We start from the raw sequence: 23,296 nt of genomic DNA, 5'->3' as shown, positions 1-23,296 counted from the left end.
TTGATTCGTTATTATTTAGATTAGAATAAAAGTGAATTTACAATAGATTTGTATTTTAAGGATTGAAATATATGGAGTATGATGCATATGTGTTTTAATAAGGATCCTTAGTTCTAGTTACTATAATGTCACAAGACCATCGATCATTGATATAGAAAGATGTGTGAACATTAATTTAATACACCGTATATATAGTAATCCACTTCTGCCTTAAGGATTGAATATATGCCTTCTCTTTGCTTTATTTAGTACTGGTATCTTATATTTCTTCTTTAAACAAAGTGCATGATTTCTACTTTACTATACATATTTCTGTGTGCAACCTAGGGTTGATTTGTTACACTGTATTCAGTTCTTCACCTTCATCACTAATTAAAAGGTTTCTTTCTTTCACTTTACTTTTTTGTCATGGCTTTCATTTCTAATTTTTTCATCTTCTGTATAATTTATATTACTAATTATTAATTATTAGTATTAACTATTATATCTAATTATCTTATATTAATTAAATTTTGAAACCAGATGAGGATGGTGAGACAGAAAACTCAGATTAAAAAGATAGAAAACTTATCAGCAAGACAAGTAACTTTCTCAAAGAGAAGAAGAGGGCTTTTTAAAAAAGCTCAAGAATTGTCTACTATGTGTGATGTTGATATCGCTCTAATCGTCTTTTCGGCCACTGGAAAGCTCTTTCACTACTCTCCTTTAAGGTCTTTCACTTTATTTATCGAATTCGACCGTCTTATTTGTAGCAGATCTAGCTATCATATGAACTTATTCATAGTTAATTTTATGTGATTGAGTTGTTAAATTAATGAGATATATATTGGTGCACTTTCTACCAAACATATATATTTCACTAAAAACACTTTGGAAAAATGGGTCATGGGTTTAACAAGTATTGAAAACTAGTATGATTTAGTGAGTATACATATATAATTTTAATAATTTATTTTAAAAAGAAAAATTAATATTACTATTTTTGATCAAATTGAAGTATATGATATAAAAAGGACAGATAATGAAAATATATAATCCGTATAAAAAGTACTAGTAGCTGGAAAAGTTTCTTCATCATCACAGGTACACAGTTTGCTATATATAGGTTACACTAAATAGATTCATGTGTACTTATAAATCTATCATACAATTAGTAGAAAACACGCCTCAGTTTTTATTTTTATAATCACAGTATATGTTAATTAGTAGAAAACACGCCTCAGTTTTTATTTTTATAATCACAGTATATGTTAATAATTAGTATCAGTATTAGTATATATATTATGTCAGGATTTTGCTAATTGATGCTAGGGTTTCATGTTTCAAACATCATTCTACAATTTCATGTTTGGATTGGTGTTATAAACCGTTTAATTCGCTTCTTTCTTTTGTAACTTGGTCTCGCAATCTTTATTTTCTTCTCGCGCTTAACGTTTTAGCATCAATTATCAATAAGATCCTTTATAGTTCAAATGATACTAATAATATACAGTACTGATGAAAGAGTCCTAGGGTAGTAGAATCTAGATTAAAATCTTTACAGTACTATTGATGAAGCAGTACTCAAAGCTTCATCTTTATATTAATTTGTAGCTAGGGTTATTAATTACACTAATTCAAGTGTTTCCTTCAACTAGCTGTTTTTTTTTTTTTTTTTTTTTTAATCTGAAGGTGTCATGTCATTACAGATAAGTTCTTGTCACATATAGATGATCATTTTCTATAAAATTTTTTTATTTTTTTTTCAAAGTTAAGAATATATTAACAAAACCACAAATTAACTTAGTTGAATTTAACTAACTGTTGTTTAATTTTATTTTTCTACCAAATAAATAAATGTTGACCAGGTACAGAAGTAGTCTTAAATATTTGATTAGTTGTATGTAATCAACATCTAACATTTTGATTTTTAATTAGTTATTTAACATGGTTAGTCATATTGTTGGATCTAATGAAAAAATTTGGAATCTGTTATTTCTGGTTTATATATATTTATACTCATATAAATTGCTTACGTATGATTTAAATTATGTAAAATTAGATTAGATGCTGCAAATATATTGTCCGGTTAGAGTTATAACTTTCATTTTTTGTTTTTTTTTTTTTACTTTGGGATAGTATTAATCAAGTGCTAGAAAGGCATAAAGAGCAGTCCCGGAATGTTAAAGAGCTGCAACAATCGTCTCAGGAGTTGCAGGTGTGCATACTAATCTATTGATGAGTAAATTTCATTTTACTAAAGCTAAATATATTTTAGCCAAATTTTAATACTCCGTTAAATGAAGAACCAACCAACTAATTAAAATTGTCAAAAATCCAGTTTAGTAGGGCAATGTCAAAGTCAAAAATCCAGTTTAGTAGGTCAAAGTCAATTTTATTCGTTTTTTTTAGAAGCTAGGTTTAGAATCAATGACGGAGATCGAAAACCACCCACCTCATTTTTCATGCACACACACGTTTCCGCACAAAAACCTGAACCGCATAACAGGGCCAGATCCAATAATCTATATGGACATGTGGATCGAGCCGAACTCCTGCGTAGGTGTCGGTCAAATTTATTAGTTTGAGTTCGATTTTTTTGTCAAAATCGGTCAAATAAACCTAAAGTGAAAGTTGGTCCTCCCTACTTGTCTGCAACAAGTCTTCGACTTGGCTGGTTAGTCCTAAAACGTCCCGACAGACGGACAGGCTAGCTAGTCTCGATTAGCAACTTTTACCACCTTGGAGCCATTACAATTGTAACCACCGAGTGCATTCATGAGTTTTAAATACTACGTATCTTATAAACCATAAAGGTTATAAGATCCGTGATCCAACAAAATGAGTTTTGAAACCAATGAACATATACATTAATTGATTGATTGATCAATGCAATCAAAACCCGAAATAGAACTAACATATGCGTTAGCTACAATACAATATACTTTCTTTTACATCCACGAACCTAATTTCAACTATACATAACAGAAGTCAAGCAATGTTATCGATAAACTAGTTCAACTTTAATAAAGCCAATTTATTTATAAGGGATGTTGCATTTGTTATATAAGTCTCATCTTAGAAAATAGTCGTTTTCAATTCATTATATATTTGACCATTACATTCTTGTGTTTCAACTTGTAGAAGCTATACAATTAAAAATTAAAAATACACAATATAACATAAAATTTAGTGAAATGACATGATATCATGACCTAGTGATTGGGTCCTGATATCCATACAAGTGTCTCATGTTTAATTTGATTAAATGCCACTAGCAATAGGAAAAAGGGTCTTAAGCGGTACGTGATACTCCAGTTAAACATCGTATCCTGAGCAAGAAAACCATATCCATTTAAACGTTTTGGTCATTTAACTGAAATATGTGTCATCATCTCCATTGTTAGCTATTGATTCCCAAATGGTTAGCATTAATGGAGATCCTTAACCATGCTCGTGAATGGTCGTAAGGTTTAAGTATTTTTTTTTTCAGTACGCGGATCATAATATACACACGAGCACAAGATTAAAAGACGAAAGAGTAACAATGAATCATTGATAAACAAATAATATATTAATTAAAGGCCGAAATTGAAAATCATTTAAAGATAGAAATATTGGTTGACCACAGGGAGATCGAGCATGATCTCCCCTGCCTATGGATCGTCAAAAAATGGCTCACCGGGTTAGGGTATCACTCTTAACCCTAATGAACACATGAAACTTGTATGTATATGCCTACAGGCCCATCCGAATGGACGAGCTTTTAGTTCGTACTCATCCGTACGAATGAACATTATGCATCGACAAGGCATGATTCGTACGAATGGGATTCTCATTCGTATGAATGAACATCCACATGCCCCTGCGAATGATGAGTTTCATGTGTCTATATCAAAGTAGGTGTACATCATAATAAATATGTTAGGATTATAGGACCCAACTATAAGAGTGATTCCAGAAAATCACTCTCCCACAATAGATAAACGAAGACAATAATTAGAAAATTAAGAACGCGCTAATTTAACGTAGTTATATGTAATCAAAGGTTGATTATTTTAATCCGACCAAAACTAGAGAGATTTTATTGATAATTTCGTGCATACATGTATGAGTTACAATAGCGTGCTTATATAGGGAAAACAATACAAAGAAACAACTTTGGGAACAAGAAAACTCGTTTCTGGAAGTTTCCTCCCGTCAGGCAACCTTGCGACCGCTATAAATATAGTAATGGTCGCAAGTTTTGACTTCCAAATTAACTGATCTTCTGATGAGCTTTTCGCGACCATAGCTCACTTTTATCCTGTCGCAAAAGGAATCTCGTGACCGCGAGTCACCCTCTTATGGTCGCAAGAATCAGAAATCAACAAAATCTCCTTTTTGTTTCAATCTTCTTCACCACTTCAACAATCTCCCACTAGAAGGAGTATTTAAACAAACTCAATCTTCGTCAACCCAACACATCAACAAACTAACCAAGATAGTAGAACTACCATACATAACGCCAAAACGTCATTTGGGACACGCACACTCATAACATATGTCGAATGAGTGGACTTTCGATACAAGATCTTCAACACTTCTTGTTAGACTCGAACCATCATCTCTCTATCTCTCTAGTAGGTCATCTTCTCTCATCAATTCATGAGAAGACAGGTTGAGGCAATGGAAAACCTCAACTTGTCCGTCGTCACCACCTTAGTAAGCATATCCGCGGGATCTTCGAAACAAGGACTTTCTTTAAAATTAAAGTACCATCCTTTATATGTTGTCGAATAAAATGATACCTCAACTTGATGTGTTTCGTACGACTATGAAACACCGGATTCTTCCCAAGATGAACCGCACTTTGATTATCACAATACAAGACGCAATAGTCTTGTCTTTTACCCAACTCACTAAAAAGTCCTTCAATCACACAAGCTCTTTAGTAGCTTTCGCAATAGCCATGTATTCGGCCTCCATTGTAGATAAAGCAACACTTCTTTGTAGTCGAGACATCCAACTAATCGCCGTCTTTCCTAATGTGAAAACATAACTCTTAATGCTTTTCCCCGAATCATCACATCTACCCAAATTAGCATCCGCATAACCCCTAAGTATGACATTGCTTTTAGTAAAACACAATCCCATATTAGAAGTACCTTTCAAGTAACGAAGCAACCATTTGATCCACTTCCCAACTCTTTTCCCGGTTTAGACATATAACGGCTTACTACTCCCACTGAATGGGCAATATTCGGTCTCGTACAAACCATGACATACATAACACTACCCACAGCCGATGCATACGGAACCTTTTCCATCTTCGCTTTGTCTTCTTCCATTTTAGGTGATTAAAGTTTCGATAACCTTATTGAGTTTCCAAAGGCATAGAACGAGCCTTTGAATTCTCCATGTTGAACCTCACTACTTTCTCAATGTATTTAGTTTGAGACAAGTATAGAGTTCCTTTCATACGATCACGCACAATACTCATCCCAAGTATTTGCCTACCTCCACCAAGGTCTTTCATCTCGAACTCATGGGAAAGTAATCTCTTCAATTTTTTGATTTCGGACATGTTAGAACCCGCAATCAACATATCATCAATACACAATAACAAGATGATATAAGAAGATTTGAATTTTTTTAAGTAGCAACAATGATCGGCTTCACATCTTAAGAAATCAATCTTCTTCATAAACTCATCAAACTTCAAGTACCATTGCCGAGGTGCATGCTTCAATCCATACAAAATTTTCTTTAGCTTACAAACTCACTTCTCTTTACCCTTTACCTCAAAGCCCTCGGGGTGCTTCATGTAAATCTCTTCATGAAAATCTCCGTGTAAGAATGCGGTCTTCACATCTAGTTTCTCAAGATGTAAGTCCTCTGATGCAACTATAGCAAGTACCAACCGAATAGTAATCATCTTAACCACCGGTGAAAAAATCTCGTTGTAATCAACTCCTTCCTTTTGTTGAAAGCCTTTGACTACCAACCGAGCCTTGTACCTCTTCTTGCCATCCAACTCATTCTTTAGCAGATGCACCCATTTATTTTGCAACTCCCTTTTATCATGAGATAATTTCACTAGTGACCAAATTTTGTTCTTCTCAAGTGACCCCATCTCTTCTTTCATGGTAAGCTTTCATTGTATGGATTCTTTAGATTCTCTCGCCTCAAAGTAACTCTCGAGTTCACCATTCTCGGTATAGAGCAAGTAGTTTGTTGATGAAGAATACTTAGGATTAGGTTTGGGCACTCTATTAGAAAGTCTTAGTGTAGGAGCAACCAGTATGGTTGGACCGGTTCCATCATCATCCTCCTCCTCATCACTAGAACTCCTACAATGTTCGGAACTTTCATCGCTTTTCAAACCATCTTCATCATTAGCACTTTGTGACGCCTCACCATTATTCGACAATTTATTGATACCCGAACTCCCACTAGAACCTGCAAGATCATCAATAGAAACATCTTTAAAAGTAATATAATCCGGTTTAGGACTCCCCGTTTTCGGTTTGCCATAAACCGAATCTTCATCAAAGGTAACATCACGCGAATGAACAACTTTTCTAGCATCGTTATCCCAACATCGATAACCCATCTCATCCGAACCATAACCAATGAAAGTACACCTCTTTGACTTAGCCTCAAGCTTGTCTCTATCCGCATCCTTGGTCTTCACATATGCGATGCACCCAAAGATTCTAAGATGACCATAACTCACATTTTTACCTTGCCATTCTTCCTCGGAAATTCAAAAACCCAATGGTGTTGAGGGTCTTATATTTACCAAATAAGCCGTCGTACTTACCGCATCCGCCCAAAATATCTTAGGCAAACCGGCATGTAGTCTCATACTCTTAGCCCTTTCATTTAACGTACGATTCATACTTTCGGCGACCCCATTGTGTTGCGGTGTCTTCGGTACCATCTTTAACATCTTAGTACTGAGCTTTGCACAACGGTCTTTGAACTCAAGACTACCATATTCTCATCCATTATCCGACTTTAAGCACTTCACCTTTAAGTTAGTTTCATTCTCTATCATAGCTTTCCACTTCACAAAAGTATCAAATACATCAGATTGAGCTTTAAGAAAATAAACTCATACCTTTCAAGTGTAGTAGTCAATGAAGGTGACATAATAGCGAGAACCTCCGTATGATTCTATATTCGTTCGACCAAATATATCTGTATGAACTAGCTCCAATTTCTCCAACTTGAGCGCATTCCCCGATTTTTCAAAAGTCACCTTTGCTTCCCATAAATACATGGTTTGCAAAACCCAAGATCCACTTTCTTTCAATCCGGAATTCTCCCACTCGAAACAAGCATCTTCATACCTTTTTCACTCATATGCACGAGCCTTCAATGCCATACAGTAGAACTATCTCCAACATCAACCGTAGCAACAACCGTGTTTTCATCAAACACCTCAACCATATAAAGAGTTCCCATTTTATGTTCACTAGCCACGACCCTACTACCATTAACCACCTTCCATTGGCGATTTTCAAAATTAACCGCGTTACCTTCCTCATCTAGTTGACCAACCGAGATAAGCTTCCTTTTCAACTTAAGAATAAACCTCACGTCTTTCAAAGTCCAATTAGAACCAATAGTAGTCTTCAATACAACATCTCATATACCTTCAATTTCAAGATTTTTTTTATTTGCCAATCTAACATTACCTTGATATGATCGAAAATTCGTCATCAAACTCCTAGTGGGTGAGGCATGAAACGAAGCTCCCGAATCCAAAATCCAAGACTCAGCCGAATTTTCAACACTACACAGAAGTGCATCATCCGTATCTTCCATGGTAAAGTTATCACCTTTCGACGGCGAATTTTTACAATTCCTTTGAAAGTGTCCCTTTTGATTGCAACCCCAACAAATAGCTTCACTTCGGTCCTTTGATGGATACCGCTTCTTTGACTTCTTCCTACCCTTCTTCACACAACCACGATCAATTTTTATACCATGGTTGTAGGCACTTAACAAGGATCCGAATGACGATTCCCTTGAGTTTCTTCTACGAGTGTCTTCACCGAGAATCAAATCCCTAATACCTTCAAACGCTAGCTTAGTAGTTCTCGTAGAGCTACTAACCGCGGTAATCGTACCCGACCAACTCTCTGGTAACGCTGAAAGCAAGATTAGCGCTTTTAGTTCATCATCAAACTTGAGATCTACCGATTTAAGTCTTAATATAATATTGTTGAATTAATTGATGTGATACGTTGCACTCAAACCTTCCCTCATCTTCGTATTGAACAATTGTCGCATAAGAAAAACTTATTCGTCGTCGTAGGTTTTTCATACATGTTATAGAGACGTTATATGCAACGTTCATGGTGAGAGAAAGACGAATCGTAACTAAGGCTTGGCGATCCAAAAGAGACCAATCGGCATCATCCATGCCTTCGGGTTTGACCTACAACAAGGGTTGGTGTAACTTCTTTTGATACAAGTAATCTTCGATTTGCATCTTCCAAAAGCCGAAGTCTTTTCCATCAAACCTATCAATTCTAAATTTTTCGTATTCCGCCATCTTCCCAACTCGAAAACCTTGAGCTCTAGATGCCAATTATTAGGATTATAGGACCCAACAATAAGAGTGATTCTAGAAAATCACTCTCCCACAATAAATAAACGAAGAAAATAACTAGAAAATTAAGAATACGATAATTTAACGTGGTTATATGTAATCAAGGGTTGATTACTTTAATCCACGGACCAAAACTAGAGAGATTTTATTGATAATTTTGTTCATACATGTATGAGTTACAATAGGGTGCTTATATAGGCAAAACAATACAAGGAAACAACTTTGGGAACAAGAAAAATCATTTCTGGAAGTTTCCTCCCGTCAGGAAACCTTGCGACCGCGATAAATATAGTTATAGTCGCAAGTTTTGACTTCCAAACTAACTGATCTTCTGATGACCTTTTCGTGACCATAACTCACTTTTATCCTGTCGCAAAAGGAACCTTGTGACCGCGAGGCACCATCTTATGGTCGCAAAAATCAGAAATCAACAAAATCTTCTTTTTGTTTCAATCTTCTTCACCACTTCAACAAAATAAACATTCTTAACTATTCGCCAAACTACGACCACACAAAATATGCATCGACGAATTCCCCCTTGATGTTGCTGGAATTGTTGTAAACACCTCTTGCAATCTCTAGTCAATCTATGCAGTAGTACCATAATCTTCTGAATTACAAGCTTTATGAAAAGTCTTGCAAAATACGTTAAAAATTAAATTTCGAACATCAGTGTTTCCGCTCATTGAAGTCGATATACTATTGACATTCTATAGTTTCTTCAACTTTGATTGAACACATTATACATAGTACAATAGCATAAAGATTCCCTCTTGTGACTGAACTCGATCATATTCTTGATGTTCTAATCTTCATATAGAATAATAAGCGTGGTATTGCCAACTATAGAACTTTCCTCTCACATTAGCAGCATCCTATAAACATTGTAGCTCATATCGTCTTCATGACTTAATACTATATTAGGCAAAATACAGAGGTTTCCATCCCACAACTAACAATCTCATACAAGCTAGCAAGTACTCAGACTCTCCAAGGATTACATCATTAAGATCATGTGAATGCATATCAAAATCCTAAAACATATCAAATTCCCTTCATAAAGCGGAATCAATAAAGTGCGGAAGATAAATTATAACAACGTTAGCCAAAAAATAATCAGATGCTCCTGATTACCCCACAATAACTTCAATCTCATGCTCTTCATACATTCACTATCGTTTGTAATTCCAATGAACATAGGAGGTCGTTCATTTGACTTCTATAAACATTTTCTCCAAGTGAATTTTCTTTGACTCCTACGTCTGTACAGATGATTCCTCTCGTTCGTACAGATGTGTCCACTCGTGCGTACGGATTAAGGCTTCATTCGTACACATGAGTCCACTCGTTCGTACAGATGAAGTTCATGACAACAACACAGCAACCGCACCAGCTAACCATAAATTTTGATGTTTTGCTTGAGTTGTTTTACCAATAATTTACACCACAATACTTTAGGATATCCCATAAGCATATCCCTAACATCAATAAAAAAATATATATATATATATATATATATATATATATATATATATATATATATATATATATATATATATATATATATATATATATATATATATATATATATATATATATATATATATATATATATATATATCAAATTTGAGGGTATTAAACAAAAAGTGAATAACACAGAAAACCACAACTTTAACGTCTTCGAATTGATCCAACAATCAAGAGTTCGATTGTATCGGATCTGATACATATTTGTTGTTTTGATACACGAATCGTAATATAAACATCGATCACAATATCAAAATACCGAAGAGTAACAATGAATCAAGATAAACTTTGGAATTTAGGAGAATTCGAACAATTTCCTATAAGATTTTATGCATGGATTGATATTTTGGCTTGGTTTATGATGTTGGGATTGATTTGGTAAAGTGAAGTAGTTATCTTGGTGACCCTAAATTTGAGTATGATAAATAATCGTAAAAAATTTCTAGATGGTATTGGATAATCGTATTATCATGGCTAACTGATTTCCTGCTTTTTTTTCTTAATTTGGCTTGAAAAATAACTGGTAGTTTTTACGAGAAAGTTGGTATTACTTCGATAAACTACTGAGATATATCAATAGAATGGTTATGCTCGGAATTTTAATGTTCGATACCAAATATGTGAAAATGAGAAATCTTATCAATCGCAAGGATTTTCAGATCAAAACACGTTCTTGATTTAAATTTTGATGAAGACGCCAAGATATTATGCTTATAAATGATGAAAGGTTTTCCAGAAATCAATTCAAATCATGAAATCACTTCACTGAATCGATGAAAGTGTTCTACTTCACTTTCTGAATTGAGCTAAACTTAATTCAAGCTCTAGTTCTTATTAAATCTCACTAATCACTCAGAATTTTCAAGAACATTTCACCATATCTATAGTCTCTGTTTTTAAACTCTTAACAAATCAAGCTTAAAACTACGATTTTATACTGTATTTTTTACTTGTCCTTAATCAATACGTAACATCAACTAAGTCTGAAGATCAAATAAATTGACTTTTTTAAGAAAAATTAGACGTGGAACTAATGCTCCATAAACGTTTGGTGATTGATTATAAACATAATTAATCGTAGAGTTCGTTCAAATAACCACGAATATCTTCTCCTCGCCTAATTTATTTGACTTTGACAAAAAGTCAAACTATGAAACTGAACTGCTCAAACACCCAAATCAAATCAAGAATTGTTTGATGTGGATCAATGTTAATGTTATCTTACGCTCAGATACCAATTTATAAACATATACTTGAGCAATTCCTGTTGATTGTGCATTGATGAACAGTAAATATGGAATTGAAACATAATGATTAAACAATTTTTGAATGTTTACAACTTCCATAGCTTTCTCAAACTCGTCTTAAGTGTATCAAAGTTTATAAATGAAATGTGGGACAAGAGTATTTATAACCACTCATTTTGCACATCATTATTTTGGTTCTAACAAATGCTCTTTGTTGGAGTGTGAAGTAGATTTAAACTTGGTACAAGGCGTGATAAGCTAGTGGGTCGCGTTTGGTGAAATGAGATCGTCATACGTGATCGTGGGTGTCAAAATGCGAGATAGTGATCGAAGTTTGAGGATCTGGTGAATCAAGGATTTCGCATTCCGCAACATTAGGATCGCCAAACACGATCTTGGACGTGTCTAGCAAGTCAAGGACACTCGTTTTCTTATTTGTTTTTCACTATAAATATAATTCTAATGTAACCTATATCATTGAGCACGAAAATTAAAATAAAAACTCTCTAGTTAGTTGTGGACTAAATCAATCACAACGATTAGATATAACCACATTAATTTTCTTATGTCGATTTACTTACGCATTTTTCTTTCGTTTATTGCATTGTGGTTGAGTGATTTTTTTTTTTTTTGAATCAGTTGCGTTGTTTGGGTCTTACAAACCTAACAACCGGTATCAGAGCTTAAGGCTAAGATTTTGGGATCAATGGCGAAAGGTGGAAAGTTTAGAATCTATTAGTTTAATGGTAAAGACTTCGGATATTGGATGATCCAAATCAATGACTACATGTATTAGGAAAAGCTATACCCTTGTTAGAGACTAAACCTGAATGGATGATGCCGAGTGGGCATTATTAGATAACTAATCTTTGAGTGCGATTTGCCTTTCACTCGCGAAGAACATTACTTACAACATTTTGAATAAGAAGACAACATTTAGTTGTTTGAGAGCTCTCTCTAACATGTATGAAAAACCTAATGCCGCAAATAAGGATTTTCTGATGTGTCAATTGTTCAACACAAAGATAAGGGAAGGTATGAGTGTTAGGGACGATATCAACGAGTTCAATAATATTATATCGAGACTTGCTTTGGTAGATATTGTGTTTGATGATGAGCTAAAAGCAATAACATCACTTTCTTCATTACCAGAAAATTGGTCAGGTACGTTAACTGTGGTTAGTAGTTCTACGGGAATTACTAATCTTGAGTTTGAAGGAATTAGAGATTTGTTTCTCGGTGAAAACACTCGTAGGAGAAACTTTGTGTATTTGTTATCTGGTTCTTTGTTGAGTACGGCTAGTCGGAGTACGAAGTCTAAGAAGAGGTATCCATTGAAGGATCATAGTGAAGCAATTTTTTGGACTTGCAATCAAAATGGGCATTACCGACGTCATTGTAAAAAAAACCCCGGCTAAACGCGTCACGGATGTTGCGCTTTTGTGTAGCGTAGAAAATTCGGTAGAGTCTTGGATTATGGATTCAGGAGCTTCCTTTCATGCTAATCCTTTTATGAGCATGATGAAGAACTTTAGCCCGTATCGTGGTAAGGTGAGATTGACCGACAGTAAAAAGCTTGATATTGAAGGCATTGGAAATGTTGTTTTGATTACTACTCTTAGATCTAACTGGATGTTGAAGGACGTGAGGTATATTCTGAAACTTAAGAGGAAGCTTATCTTAGTAGGTCAAATGGATGAGGAAGGTAATGAGGTTACTTTTGCTGACTACTAATGGAAGGTGGTTAAGGGTAGTTGTATCGTGGCTCGTGAGCATAAAAAGGTAGCAAATTACATGGTTGAGGTGTCAGATGACGACACGGTGGTTGCTACGGTGAATGCTCGGGGGAGAATCTACTCTGTTGCACTAAAGACTCACTCATATGAGTAAGAAGGGTATAAAGATGCTTGTTTCGAGTGAGAGAATTCCTGATTTGAAGAAGGTGGAGCTTAGCTTTTGCGAACCATGTATTTGTGGGAAGTAAAAGAAGGTGACTGTCATGAAGTCGGGATATGAGCCGAAGTTGGGAAAATTAAACCTTGTTCATACGCATGTGTTTGAGCCATTGAATGTTGAATCAAACGGAGTTTCTCGCCATTATGTCATCTTCAGTGACGACTCTACTCGAAAGGTATGGGTTTATTTTCTATAGTTTGAATCTGACGTGTTTGACACTTTTGTGAAGTGGAAGGCTGTTGTAGAGAATCGGACTAACCTAAAAATTAAGTGCTTGAAGTCGGACAACGGAGGGGAATACATCCATCATGAATTTAAAGACTATTATGCAAAGCTCGGAATTAAAATGTTGAAAATGGTCCCGAAGACACCGTAACAAAACGGGATCACCGAACGTATGAGTCATATGTTGAACGAGAGGGCATAGAGTATGAGGTTACAGGAAGGTTTTTCTAAGATGTTTTGGGTTGATGCTGTCAATGCGAAGGCTTATTTGATCAACAGGAACCCTCAACACCGTTGGATATACGAATCCCCGAGGAGGAATGGCAATGTAAGAAGGTGACTTATGAACACCTTCCGGTCTTTGAGTGTAATGCATATGTGAAAACTAAAGATGCGGACAGATACAAGCTTGAGTCTAAATCAAAGAGGTGTACAATTATTGGTTATGAGACGGATGTAATGGGTTACCAATATTAGGATAACGAGGAAATGAAGGTGATTCGTAGTCGTGATTTCACTTTTGATGAAGATACGAATTTCGGGAAGGCGGTCACGGTGAGTTCTAAACCGAATTATGTTACTTTTGATGAGTTTTTATTGAGGATCTTGCAGGTCCTATTGGGTGTTTGGCTAACCATGAATTTCTGATTCACGGTGAGGCATCAAGAAATGCGAGTGATGAGGATGGTTAGGAGAACGGTGATAATTTCAAACATAGCGAGTGTTCTAGTGATGAGGAAGTTGTTGATGATACATGATTATCCATTCTGGTTGCTCCTACACTAAGGCGATATGCTAGAACGCCCAAGCCTAATCCCAAGTATTTTCCATCAATAAACTACTTGCTCCATATCGAGAATGGTGAAATTGAAAGTTACGTTGACGCAAGGAAATCTGAAGAATCCATAATGTAGGAGCTTGCCACATATGGATCACTTGAGAAGAGTGAGGCCTGGTCACTTATGAAGCTACCTTACGATAAATCGGCATTGCAAAACAAATGGATATATCATGATAGAAATGAGTTGGATGTCAAGAAGAGATATGAAGCTCGGTTGATGGTTAAAAGGCTTTCTACAAAGGGAAGGAGTTGACTACAATAAGATATTCACCGGTCGTAAAAATGACAACTATTCAATTGGTGCTTTGTATGGTCGTTGCCGAGGCTTATATCTTGAACAATTAGTTGTGAAGACCTCACTCTTACATGGAGATCTTAATGAGGAGATCAATATGGTGCATGGATATCTTGATGAGGAGATCTATATTGTGCAACTCGAGGGCTTTGATGTAAAGGGTAAAGAGAAGTGGGTTTGTAAGCTACGAAAAAAGTTGTATGGATTGAAGCAAGCACGCAGAAATGGTACTTAATGTTTAACAATTTTATTAAGAGGAGTGGATTCATGAGATGCGAGATGGATCATTGTTGTTACAAAAAGAAATTCAAGTCCTATTTTATCATATTACTATTATATGTTGATGACATGTTACTGGCATTTTCATACATGTCCGCGATCAACAAGTTGAAAGGATTGTTATCTCTTGAGTTTGACATGAAAACTCTTTGTGGTGCTAAGCAAATACATGGTATAAGTATTATGGGTGATCGTGTGAAAGGTACTCTAGACTTGTCTCAATCAAAATATATCGAGAAAGTTGAAGAGAAGTTCAACATGGATAAAGCAAAGGCTCGATCAATGCCTTTGGGTAGCACGACGAGATTGTTGAAGACTCAATCAACTAAAACGGATAAAGACAAAGTGATGATGAATAAGGTACCGTATGATTCTGCCTTAGGTATTGTTATGTATTCCACGATTTGTATGATACCGGATATTGCCCATGCAGTGAGAGTTATTAGCAGTTATATGCCGAATCCGGGGAGAGAGTATTAGGAAGCGGTTAAATGTTTGCTTATAGTATGGGATTGTGCTTCTCTAAAAGGCATGTCGTACTTAGAGGTTATGCGGATGCTAATTTAGGTGAATATGATGATTCGAGTAAAAGCACTATGAGTTTTGTGTTTACAGTGTGAAAGACGGCGATTAGTTAGATATCTCGACTATAAAAGAGTGTTGCTTTATCGACCACTGAGGCTGAATATATGACCGTTGTAGATGCTGCTAAAGAGCTTATTTGGTCGAAGAACTTCTTGGGTGAGTTGGGTAAGAAACAAGACTATTGTGTCTTATAATGTGACAACCAAAGTGCGGTTCATCTTGAGAAGAATCTGATGTTTCATAGTCGTAGAAAACACATTAACTTAAGGTATCATATTATTCGCGAACTCATAAATGATGGTACTTTAATATTCAAGAAAGTCCTTGGTATGAAGAATTCTGATGATTTATTTACAAAGGTTGTGACGACTGATAAATTGAGATTTTGCATAGCCTCAACCGGTCTTCTCGTGACTTGATGAGAGAAGATACCGACTAGAAAGTTAGAGGGTTATATTTTTGATTCGAGGGTAATATGAATGTTATATCATGTTCCATCAACACACTAAATGGGTTATACGATCTATCGGGTGTGGTAGGCCAACATTTTTATTGGAAAATCGGGGGTGAAGGGAGGGCCCCAATTGGTAAAAAAAACCCACAACCCCTTGGGGTTATCCTGCACTTGGAAAAAGAACTCACTTTTTTTTTTGCAAAATAGGAGAGAAACAAAGAATACCAATTGAAAGTTTTTGATTCATCTATCATTATAGACATATTCACCGAGTAAGTAAATAACTATCAAGAACGAAGTAATCCTTTAACTTTGTTTAAAGTTGCCCCTTTTTGAGAAAGGAGAATAGGAACGAAAAAAATTGAAAGACTGAATGCACTAGAAAAAATCTATTTTTTCTTTCTCTATATAGAGATACACTTCTTGTCATAATTAGTGAACTAATGCAACGTCTAATTGGATTTCGTAATTGAAAACGTTAGGTTGAAATATCTATTGATATCGTTACAAGAAACATTGTATTCAAAGATTTAGTTATTACTCAACAAAGAACCTGCTGCAGCTGCAAGAGCCCTTCCTGCGTGCCACAAACGCCCTATGAAGAAGAAGAATCCTAAAACAAAATGAGCCCCTTCCCTTTCTTCATGATAATAAAACCATTCGGTCAAAACCAATACAATAAAGAAACAAATCTATTCAACAAGCAAAAAATGAGAGAGAGGGATTCGAACCCTGATAGTAAACTATACCGGTTTTCAAGACCGGGGCTTTCAACCACTCAGCCATCTCTCCAAAAGACAATTTTATTTTATTCTTCCGAATAGAAAATGGCCATATGAGTGGATACCGCCACTATCAAAGATCTCGGACTAGGGTTGGCTCCTCACAGTTCTCCCTTTAACACCAACGGTAGATAGGAACGGAACTGTCTCACGGCGTTCTAAACCCAACTCACATACCACTTGAATCGGAGAACAACCGAACCCTTTGGGACCTTCCTCTGTGGGTTATCAACCTACCCTTAGTACCGAAATGGGTTCTTTACAAGAAAGAATTACTTCTACCAAAGAAGGTTCCATAACTTCTATTCAAGCTATTTATGTACCTGCAGATGATTTGTTTCTGGCTGTTAAAATAAGGTCCGCTTGTCTAGAACTCGATCTTGGTACTAGTCCATAACGATCAAAGTCAAATCGTGAGCCTATTAGTGAAGCAAATTCAATGAAGCAACAGCTGGTACCATAGAGAAGTGGCCATAAACTATAGAGTCTTGACCAATTTGAAAGATCATTTAATGTAGTTGAAATTACTGAATTTTGGGTTGTTAGATGAAATAAGGGAAACTCAATGGAATTCATAACTATCTCAATTTTTTCCTTTTTTCTTTTTATTGTCTGAATATTCTTTCGACAAATTATAGGAACTGGATGAGACTTTGTAATATCGTTTCAATTGACATAGACCCACGTTCTCTAGTGAAATGAAAATAAGGATGAGACATTAGAAGTAGTGTTGAAGACCTTGTATCGAAAGTCTGCTCTTCCAAGAGATGTGTTGAGTTTGCGTGTCTCAATTGGTGTTTGGCGGTATAATGATGGTTTGACGTTCTTGGTTAGATTGTTTGGTTGGCGGGTTGACGAGATTAGGTTTGTTTAAAAGTCTCCTTCAAGTGAAAGATTGTTGAAGTGTGAAGTAGATTTAAACTTGGAAGAAGGTGTGATCAGCTAGTGGGTTGCATTTTGTGACATGAGATCGCCATACGCGATCGTGGGTGTCAAAACTCAAGAATAGTGATCGAGCTGGTAAATCAAGGGTGTTGCGTTCCGCTACATTAGGATCGCCAAACGCGATCTTGGAGGTGTCCGGCAAGTCAAGGACGCTCGTTTCCTTATTTGTTTTACACTATAAATATAACCCTTATGTAAGATGTATCATTGAGCACGAAAATTATTATAAAAACCCTCTAGTTGTCGTAGATTTAATCAATCACAACGATTGGATATAACTATTTAAATTTTTTGTGCGAACTTACGTTTCGCATTGTTCTTTGGTTTATTGCATTGTGGATGAGTGTTTTTTATGGAATCACTTGCGTTGTTTGGGTCCAAAAAACCTAACATTCATGTCGTTATAGATTGCTCGAAGAAGATCTGCCATGCTGAGCAAAGAACTTGGGGAAAGAACTCGTGAATTAAGGTACAACCAGTGCTGTTTAATTCTGCAAATTTAAGTTGATCTTTTAGAACCATATTTAATTGTTTCCTTCAATAAATTTAAGTCATTTGAAGGGAGAAGATCTTCATGAACTTGACCTCAAAAGTCTATGCAAACTGGAGGCTACTATTGAATCTCGATTGGTTGCAGTAGTTAAAGCAAAAGTAAACTATCTTTCTGACATCTTGTTAAAAGTCGTTATGATATGGTTAATTGTTCTAATATTATTCATATTTTGTTGTTTTAATGTGCTTAACCGTCAGGGTGACAAAATGTTGAAGGAGATCAGCAATCTAAAGAAGAAGGTCACATGGCTAATTGTTTTCATATTATTTATATTTTATTGTCTTGATTAAAGGTTGTGTGATATACATAAATAACGTTAGCAAAATTTGTCATAACTTAATAACTTCGACGAAAAATAATATTCAGGGAGCACAATTACTGGAAGAGAATGCATACTTGAAACAGCAATTGGCGGTAAGACTGTAAATTTTCTTGATTATATAAATTTTTTTAGATCCCTTTTATTTTTAATTTTACTGCAAATTACTAACGGGCGTTTAATCTTGTGAATTATTATATGAAGGATACTATATCTAATGGCCAAAAGGATATTCATGATCAATGTGGTCATCACCATTTTTTGGAGTTAACAATTAGGGGTTTGAGCTCTTTAGATCCACCTCACAACTACAACAGTAGCACAGACACCTGCCTCAAACTTGGGTGAGACTACCATATTCCAATTCTTATGTTGTACTCCGAATGTGCACCGTAAATTTACCTTATAAACTTTATTAATTGAGTGAATTTTAAAAATGGGCAATTGTTTTGGTATGCATACAGTAAGTTTTAGGTGGATGGAGGGAATACTAATGTTTTCAGAAAAACAAAATCATGAATTCAGGGATGTTTACTTTTTTCTGGATTAAGTCTCGTTTTCGTATGTCTCTGTTTGAGATAAACAGATGGAGTGTCTAATTCTATATCTCGTGGAAACAGACCAGATTAAGTGACAAAGAAATAGCAATATTAAGTGAAAAGAAATAACAATATTCTTTATTGAAGAGGTGTAAACAGACCCTAGTCTTGTTTATTTATTTTTTTACATTTTTAAGCTGTGAGATTTCATATGCATTGCAGGCTACCCTTTACAAACTGATATCAAGTGGTGCAATTAGATGAATTCATCGGCAAAAAACCTTTCTGTAACTTAAGTTATTGGCTGACTTATATTTCTTCTTAAATAATCTTACATATCTTAGTTGCACTTCAATAACAACTCAAGCCAAATTAGTTTCATAATAACATTAATATGTAATATATATAGTTATAGTTATATGATTTTCCCTTGAAATATGTATCCAATTTTGAGTATATTTAGAGTTTATCAGCATGCATGAGATTAAAAGGTTGTAATCCATCGTTACGCAATATATGTTTGGGAAACGGTCGCAAACTGTGACCGCATACATCATAGTTAAAATACTCGCCTTCCTACATAACCCAAACAAGAAAAACCTCGTAGCATATTTTTTATGAAAAGCACAGCTAAAATGGTCAGAAAAAAAAAGTATTATAATTATCAAAACTGTTTATATATTAAGCAAAAGCACCAATGAGCAACATTAATCCTTACCCAATATTCAAAAAAAGGTGCTGTGATTTTTAATAGACAGGGTCACTTGTAGCAAGGCAGTCTGAAAACAACAAATTTTTCATCTCTTCTTGTTCATCATCATCATAATCATCATCTGTCACCTCAAAACCATCAGGACTAACACTGCAAGCACTAGAACATGAAGACAACAACGATTTGTAAGGACCGTTCGTTGATGTCGAAGAAGACGATAATGCCCCAACTCCCATTGTTCTTCTCTTCTTATAATTGGCCTTAAAACAAGCTTGTCTTAATCTCTTTGTATTCTGTTCAAGTTGCAAATCAGGAATTTGCTCTATCTTTTTCTTCTCATTTTCTAGTAACATTAATGCTTCCTTCAACTTATCTTCTGCTGTATCACCCGAATCTTTACCTAATTCCTGCTGCAAATCAAGAGATATTAACATGACGATTCAAATCAAAAGGTAATGATAAGTTGGAACGAAATATGTATATGACCTGAACATTGTTGATAAGGACTTGAAGACTCATAAGTTTGCGATGAGGCCAACGACGAATGCCTAATTCACGACAACGTTTCTTCAATAGCGTCAATCCAACATTAAGCTCTTTCGCAGCTTTTGTAATTGGCATATAAAAATATTGTGAAATTATTTCCCTACTTAACACCATTTTAGAAGTATAACTATTCCCACCATCACTACCATTTTTGCCATTTTCACCTCTTTCTTTCTCCAATGTTTTTTGAGCTTTTAAAACTTGAGCATCTCGCTCCACTTTCGTCTCTTTATCGACATTTTTTGCATTCGTGTTGTTAATCTTTTCATCGGTCTTATGATCATTTACGTTACACATTTGTTCCACTTGGGAATGGTTATTATGGTAATCTATAAAACCATATAAGTTCTCCATACACAAATCTTGATTCTGGACCTCATTGTTGATTCCATAAACATTCAATAAATCATCTTGTACATATGTTATAGGATCTACAGATAACATGCATAAAATAAGATAATAAACGATAAAAATAATAAGAAATTTATATTAATGTGTACTATATATATGAAATTTATTTATATGAACAAACCTGGAAGAAAACATTGATTCTGGCTAGATACAATATCTAAAGATGAATAAAGTGGATCTAGTGAGTTTACATCCATAAAAGTGTAGGCTCCAAATGCATCATAATGTTGATCAAATATTGGTATGTGCTGCAAATCATAAGTCTCGTACGGAAACCTACCTTAAACAAAAACAAATGATCAAAACAAAACAAGAAACAAATAAAATCTTTTTAATATTTTTTAATTAGACATATAATAATATACTACCCAAACTCAAGTGAAGCCAAGTTATTTGGAATGGAGAAAGCTTCTTCTTTTGTAGAAATGACATCATGGATTGACCAATTAGTCAAAGAACTATGAATTCCCATGCTTGATTGTTTAATTAGTTTCTTGCTTATTTTCTGTTGTATGAATTTGCATGAAGAGTGAAAGGGGAAGAGAGAGAGTTTAAGAAAAAGAATATATAGGAATTGGTAAAGACTAAACTAGGTGGAAATAGGAATAATGATTAATTTAATGCTACGTTGGTTCATGTTAAATACGGTTTAATGCTAATACGCTAGTAATAATGTGAAAGTATTTATAACTAATCACTGCTGAGAAGATCATGCGCCGTCCCAATGATTCAACCGCCTAATGTTGTGTAGTATGTATATACACATATAATAAAATATCTTAATTCGATCGGGAGGTTATTAGTGTATATACATGTAGGATCGTGTAAACAGGATTAAACGATCTTAGATTCAATAACGAGTGCGGAAAATCTCGTTATTGGGTTTTATACTGAAAACTCGATGAAAACCTTTGATCTTAATGATAAAATCTACTTAGATATGTTAAAGATCGACTATATTGAATGTTATAGCACCAGGGAATCAGATTGTACGTGTAGTATATGCTAGGATTCATAACCCTAACAATGACCCTGAAATCCCCTTTAAATATACACAGCACGTTGCAACCGTGCGGTTGCACCTTGCAACCGTGCGGTTGCCTGTCTAACCGTACGGTTGCATCCTGCAACCGTGCGGTTGCATACCACCAGAGAAAGCTAAACGATTAAGCTTATTAACTTGATCATAATGAACTCGGGGACTAATTTATGCACCAACAAACTCCCCCTAGGACCCAGTTCATTATCTAAAATCACATTATATACTTTCCCTGCAAAACAACTAAACACATATTCAACACATTCAATAATATGAAAATTAAGACGTTAAAATCAAGTTATTACAACCAAATCGAACTAAATCCAAAAGAAAACATTCAAGTTCACAGTTCATGAAAACAAGAGCATAAGATAGACATTAAGCATGGATATCATAAGCAAAGCAGGATAACCTAGTCATATATTACACAAAATCAAACATCCCAATCCATAACGTTTACATCATACCTATCATCAAACGATAATCCAAAAGATAGTCACCAATATTACAAACTAACAAAGTTTCACCAAAAGATTACTAAATACCATAATTATCACCAAACAAACACCTAAGCTGCATACAGAATTTCAGCTTCGACTTCCTCTTTATCAGTTGGATCATCATCATCACCAAAGAAATTGTTCAGCAGAAAACCATAAGGCAAACCTCGATTAGCAGACTAAGGCAGCCCTACCATCCTTTTCGCTACAACATAAGCAAAGTTGAAGGGAATTTGACTAATCAGACACACTAACATCAGAACCTCAGTCACGGTCAGCTCTAAATCATCCTCATCTCTAAACATAACATTTCTCCTGATGATTCTCATCATCTGTCTGTATTCATCCAGAATGTTTTCCTCTAGAATGATTACCGACCCCCTTCTCGGCCACTTGAACCCAGATTTACACAAGCCAGAGACAAAACCAAATGAAGAAAACAAGTTTTCAGTTGCAGAACTCCTTGGAGCAGTGTTTATATCCTTGCTCTTGCTAAAGAACTTGAAATCACCATCAGGTATATCTAGTACCTCAGCAAACTCTTCTAGAGTCCAATCATAGGGATACCCAAACAGATTCAAATGAATACATTTTACCTTTCGCTCATTAAACTCGTAATTGGCATAAAACTCTCTGATAAGCTTAGGATAATAAGTCCTATCTCTATTCAGAAAGGCTCCAGCACTTATCCCTCTCCAGTAATCAGTAAAACCTGGTTGAGCTCTCACACGACACCCTGTGAGAATGGCACGACCAGCAACCAAATTTCTTCTCTGAGTAATAGCAGTCTCAGTTTCACTTTGGGAAATCCTACGTGACGCTCTGTTCGCCATAGCATGAAACTATAACACACAATACTCAACAGTGGTTGAAGCAACACATAGATCTTACAATTTAAAACACAAAAATTTATTAACTAAGACTTTAGATCTACTGTGCAACCGTGCGGATGCACAT

General features: G+C 35.2%; 1 protein-coding gene across 1 annotated transcript; it reads left to right on the top strand.

The window, feature by feature from the left end:
- Positions 1-222: 222 nt before the first annotated feature.
- LOC139866775 (MADS-box protein JOINTLESS-like) lies at positions 223-19,571 on the top strand. Its single transcript, XM_071855064.1, has 9 exons — positions 223-379; positions 523-710; positions 2,119-2,197; positions 18,128-18,189; positions 18,272-18,371; positions 18,471-18,512; positions 18,640-18,687; positions 18,797-18,936; positions 19,354-19,571. The coding sequence occupies exons 2-9, from the start codon at positions 523-525 to the stop codon at positions 19,370-19,372; spliced, it is 678 nt and encodes a 225-aa protein (XP_071711165.1). The 5' UTR covers positions 223-379; the 3' UTR covers positions 19,373-19,571.
- The last annotated feature ends 3,725 nt before the right edge of the window (positions 19,572-23,296 follow it).

Source organism: Rutidosis leptorrhynchoides, chromosome 9 (genome assembly GCF_046630445.1).
Source record: "Rutidosis leptorrhynchoides isolate AG116_Rl617_1_P2 chromosome 9, CSIRO_AGI_Rlap_v1, whole genome shotgun sequence".
NCBI classification, from domain to species: Eukaryota; Viridiplantae; Streptophyta; class Magnoliopsida; order Asterales; family Asteraceae; genus Rutidosis; species Rutidosis leptorrhynchoides.
The sequence above is the reverse complement of the archived record's forward strand: the minus strand, read 5'-3'. Positions and strand labels throughout refer to the sequence as shown.